Genomic DNA, 5,559 nt, shown 5'->3' on the forward strand with positions numbered 1-5,559 from the left:
TCTTTTTGCATCTGGTTTTGCCAACATTGTTTTCTTTTGTCCAGGATCATTTTGAATAAACATGAATAAATTTATAGACCACTTGTCTTGAGATTTTCTTGAAAATGTTTTTTTGTGGCAACCCCATCCACAATTTTGATGTGGTGTGTATAGTCCATGCTATGCGCTCACAACTTTGTGATAGTCACGCACAAGGCCACAACCACACACAACATGGCCGGCCTTGACAGTCTAAGTGCCCTTGGTGTAAGATGACAAACCGGGCCCTCAATGTATACACCTAGTTATAGAAGTGGTATTGGGGAGATCCAGGCGGAGATGCGCGCCATGAAGGAGGCCCGCGCCGGACGTCATGCCACACACATTGCGTTTGGCATTCCTTCGGTAGCCCGAATGAGGAGGTACACATGGAGGTGGGAGGCGGCGGAGAAGGAGGTGGGGTGGTGCAAGAGGTGTGAGGAGTAAAGATGGTGGTGCCGGAGCAGGATGACTCGTAGGAGCCATCGCCAGACGAGGAGGAGGAGGCATCGACACCGGAGTTCGGGGTGTAGGACACACTCATGGAGTTTAAGCTCATGCAAGCGGGGGAGGTGGCGGATCATCCTCGACTCCATCCACTCTGAGGCGGAGGTGAAGGTCAACCGCCGCTTCCTTTGCGGGGCGGGCATGGAGCATGAGGAGTTGTTCAACGACGACGAGGACGCGAGAGTTTTGCCCTAAGACCGTCGGCTCTGGCACGAACATGTTATCGGCTTTTTATGAAAATAGATACCGTCAAATGGAAAGTGTAGTTATGATTTATGAAACATATTATAATCGGATGGATGCGACTGTACGTGCCCGCAGTTGTTTGGGGTTCATTATAACTATGTGTGATTGTAGATGCTTTAAGAAGAAGGTAAAGGAGAAATAATTTTGGGAGAATTTCAAAATGCAAACGTAATTGCAAATCTTTCGTCGGTGTGTCACCATAAGCGTTTGTTTTTGAAGAACACTTGTCTATTTTTCATGGACGAAGAATTGGAGAACACTTCACGTTTCGACGATCAAAACCCCACGCATCCAAAAAAAGAAAAAAAAACAGCCCTGCCAATCAGACCCCACAGCGGAGGACCGCACGTTATTTTTCCCAACTGAGGCTTCTTCAGGAAGACTCGAGTCCACAGTCCACCACTATCCGCAAGTCGCCACTGAGCAATCCCGCAGTGTCAGTGTCACTGTGTCAGACACCCGCGCACGCAGCGGTCTCGCCGGCGGAGGGAGAGAGCCGGAGAAAGGGGAACGCCGCGGCGGTGATCGCGGCCGGTTGGAGGGGCAAGGTGTTCCGGCGTCGACGGGTTAAGGGGAGCGGGCCTAGGCGACCGCCGTGGAGGGGAATGGCGAGGCTGCGAAGGAGGGAGACGGCGCGGGAGAGGGGCGTGAGATGGCTGAGCCACTACTCATCGGCGCAAAGCATCCTGGTCGTCGGAGACGGGGATTTCTCGTTCTCGCTGGCTCTCGCCACCGCCTTCGGCTCCGGCGAGAACATCGTCGCGACGTCGCTGGACTCCTACGGTTTGATCCTTTGCGCTCTCTCTTTCAGCAGGACCAATGTTGCTTTCCTTCATAATTATTAATAGTACTCTACTAATCAAAACTAGGGTTTCAAAAAATGGAATCCTGGTCCTGGAGGGGTAGGGTGCATACATGAGTATAACTTGCTGCTTTAAGGCGGTCTTCTATTTTCCGTTGCATTATTTTAGGAATCTAGGGAAATTCGGCACCTTCTGTAGATTAAGAAGGATTTGATGCATTTTATACTGTTGAGGAGGTAAAGTTTACTGTGAAATTGCTGACTCTGGTGATATAACGGAACTAGCACAGCTTATGCTGTAACATGAAATGGGAGAGGTTTTATGATGAAAAATCTTATCTTGGGTGTCGCTCCCGTTTGCTTATATGCATCAGCATATTATAGAATTTTTTAACGATTTCCATATATAAGTGAAACTAATCACTGAGACCTATTTGAGTGATCTCTTGACTGCTGTTTCTTACAGTTAGAAATTGTTTATCTTGGGCGGTGCACTTACATCCAGGAACACTATTTCTATCTTTTGTTATTTCTTCATTTCCATTATGGAACCAGATGTAGTGAACACTGTAATTTGGATAAGTTTTATATGGAAATGAGCATTGTTTCATATGGTTCTTGCGGCACAATATATCCAAATATTATGTTTTCAGCTACTATGTTGTGTCAAAAGTGATTCAGCAATTTCGTGGTGCAAAGGGTGATTTAGGATCCAACAAAACCTTTCAAACTTGGAAACATGAATTAGGAGTGAACCTGTGAGAACTGAGAACACACATTCAGCAAAACTCTGTGTCAGGCTAGCCCCAAATAAACATCCTGGTTTATTTCCATGTAACCACCACCTTTACTTCGGTTCCTTAGCTTTTTTCTATCTTTTAATAGTAGTTATTTGCCTCAGTTGTTCCTCCTTGAGGCCTCCATATGCATTAGGCCTTGTTCGGTTGACAGGGAAGTAAAGGGGATTTGGCATGGATTGAGGGGGATTAAATCCCTAACAAGTCAAAATCCCCTCCAACCCTCTCCAATCCCCTTGGGAGGAGGATTAACCGAACAAGGCCTTAAGCTGCCCCTGCTTACCTTATATGCTCAGAAGGATAATTTGTTAGTGTGATTTTGTGATCATTTTCACACTCTTAGTTATAATTCGTCTCTTTTATTTCCTTTTTTGTTGTCAATCTTGTACAGGGGCTCTAACTCGCAAGTATATCAAAGCGCAGTCAAATGTAGTGGAGCTGAAGAATATGGGAGCCAAAGTTCTGCATGGTATCAATGCAAAGACGATGAAGGGTCACACTTATCTGAAGATGAGACTATTTGATCGGATTGTCTTTAATTTTCCTCATGCTGGATTCAGTGGAAAAGAGTGTGAGATGCATGTCGTCAGGTATCAACACTCCTCTTTGATTGTTAGCTTTAGTTATCACAGCTAATAATCGATTGTTCCTGAATTTTTTAAGTTACAGTTATTTTTCTTGTAAGCTCATTGCATCATAATCTTTGTTTGTGAGTTATAGTTGGTTCAGTAGTCGTAGGGCCACATCTTTGTTAGGAGCAAGGAGTTATTCTCTTGGTTGTGCAAAGGAAGCTGTTATCTATTCCAGTTTTGCTTTTCACCTCAAGTTATTTTTGCTTGCTGCTAAAATTTATTATGAGTTCTCCCATGTTGACAGCGCCGTTCTTTTTGAAATGCACCGTAGTTATGTACTCTGTATGCTCGGTATAAGAATAAATAACAATTTAGACAAGTTGCACATATCATAGCTATGTGCTCTTCACAGTCAAGAGGTCATTCTAGATGATCATACGAGCGATCATATACACACACAATGTTGTATGTGCCAGCCAATAATTAGAGATGTATAGACTAAAGAGTAGTTTTTTTGACGTATTCGTGGACCTTGATGGTAGTTTTTGCTAGTCATTCTTAACCCATATATATCTTTTTATGGTAGTTTTTGCTAGTTCATTCTTTCGATATACTCTCCACCAATCAAAGACATTTTAGTTACAACTTACAACATGAAATTGTTCTTATAAGTTGCACTCATAGAATTTGTCAACACGACAACACGTATGTAGTAAGACTGATATGATTGACCACAAGAACAATTATTTTTGCTCGTAAACGACTGCATTTTAATCCCGCAAAAAAAAAACTGCATTTTAAACCCATAACGGTCGAGGCAACCTATTTTCGAAAATGTGGCAAATTCTAGATGTACAATATGTTGTAACATGTATGTGAATCTGTAAAATAATAATGCACAAGTATGAACGTTGATGTAAGTGTGAATAGAAGATAAGAGGTAAGTGAATATGATGTGCCCATACTGTAAATTACATTTTAGCATGGTATTTTGTAGGTGCATCCGTGCATATTATAGCATGGCTTACATACATGTTCTTTTCTTCATATTTTTGGGGCACCTTTTTTTGGGTCTGGTGGTTTCCCTAGAACCTTTTGATAAGCTAATGCTTCAATAAGCCACCTTTTGAATTATCTTCTTGACCTTTTGTTTCGATCTATAGATCACACAGGGAGCTGGTGAAGGGGTTCTTTGGCAATGCGCGACAGCTGCTTCGGCCATATGGTGAAATCCACATTAGCCACAAGACAGGATATCCTGATATCGAGGAACTTGCCTCAGAATCTTCTCTGGCTATGGTTGACATAGTTAGTTTCCAGAAGCAAGACTACCCTGGCTATAACCCGAAGAGAGGAGACGGCGCAAAGTCCAACAATCATTTCCCTCTGGGTGACTGCAACACATACAAGTTCGTTGCGAAACGTAATGGTGCTCAGGAAGAACGTGCATGCCACTGCTACATTTGCCAGGATAAATATGTCTCGCCCTACTTCGGCTATGCAAGCAGTCTCGCCACACTCGGAGTTGGGAATGCGGGGCACCTTGCATATTGATGAAATTAGTGAACTGGCCGTAGTAGTATGTACTAAGGTGTGTTAACAAATTACTACCTATGTACCAAAATACTTGTAGTTGGGGAAACTAGTACCAGTTCCCCCAACTACAAGTATTTCGGTACAGAGGGAGTAGTTGTGAAACCTGGGATATCTTTAGTGAACTTGATGTGGGACGGCTTTCCATGTCATGAAGTACCTTTGAACCTCCATGGACATGGCATGGTGCGTGCTGATGAGGCGCCATCCATCACTGTGTAACTCACTAGATGTACCGTTGAATTAAAGTATGAACGACATTATTGTGATGTAAATGCAAGCACTTCTGTTGTAATGGTTTGTTTTTCCCTGTTTCCAGTTGCCTAGTTTGGAGCTGGTCTGTTCACTGGCTTGGATGTTCATTTTGTGTTTTGTTATCCCTTCCAGCAAAGGTTGCAGATTCAGTCAAAACATGGCAGGAAAAACAGTGTTTGAGATACTTTTTTTTAAAGGAGGTTAAACCCTCGGCCTCTGCATCAATCGACGTATGCGATCATCTTTATTAATTATTTCACAGAAGTCTGACAAGAACATACATTAACCCACCCGAAGCCACCACCCACAAACCGGTGTCGTCGCCAATTCATCCACATAACGTATCGGGGCCAACAACCGATGCAGCAGACCTAAAGCGCATACCACATGCACACGTTTTAGATGCCGTCATCATCTTCGTACCACTGACCCAACTTTAGGAAAAAGATCCGCATCATCCTTGCAAGTCCTTACATCCGTCGACGCCACCACGACGCCCAACATCGCCACTACCCTGCGTTCATCCGTTCAGACACCAAGACTCTAGAAGAACTATCGTTCGTAGCACCTACCAACTAGGCATGACTTAGCGTAGCACCTGTTAGCCATGCATGACTTGACAGCTCCACCACAGCTCCATGCAAGACGAAGTCGCTCCACCTCGTGCCTGTGTCATCCAACGCTGCTCCACAAACGATGTTTCCAAGAGAAAAACGGCACCGGAGTACCGCCATCGTCCGATCTGGAAGACCAGAACCTAGGGTTTCCC

At 44.1% G+C, this 5,559-nt stretch overlaps 1 protein-coding gene across 1 annotated transcript; it reads left to right on the forward strand.

Annotated features, from left to right (window-relative positions):
• The first annotated feature begins 1,169 nt into the window (after positions 1-1,169).
• LOC123395804 (heavy metal-associated isoprenylated plant protein 41-like) lies at positions 1,170-4,830 on the forward strand. Its single transcript, XM_045090836.1, has 3 exons — positions 1,170-1,554; positions 2,762-2,960; positions 4,106-4,830. The coding sequence occupies exons 1-3, from the start codon at positions 1,377-1,379 to the stop codon at positions 4,494-4,496; spliced, it is 768 nt and encodes a 255-aa protein (XP_044946771.1). The 5' UTR covers positions 1,170-1,376; the 3' UTR covers positions 4,497-4,830.
• Positions 4,831-5,559: the final 729 nt, after the last annotated feature.

Source organism: Hordeum vulgare, chromosome 5H, assembly GCF_904849725.1.
Source record: "Hordeum vulgare subsp. vulgare chromosome 5H, MorexV3_pseudomolecules_assembly, whole genome shotgun sequence".
In the NCBI taxonomy this organism is placed as follows: Eukaryota; Viridiplantae; Streptophyta; class Magnoliopsida; order Poales; family Poaceae; genus Hordeum; species Hordeum vulgare.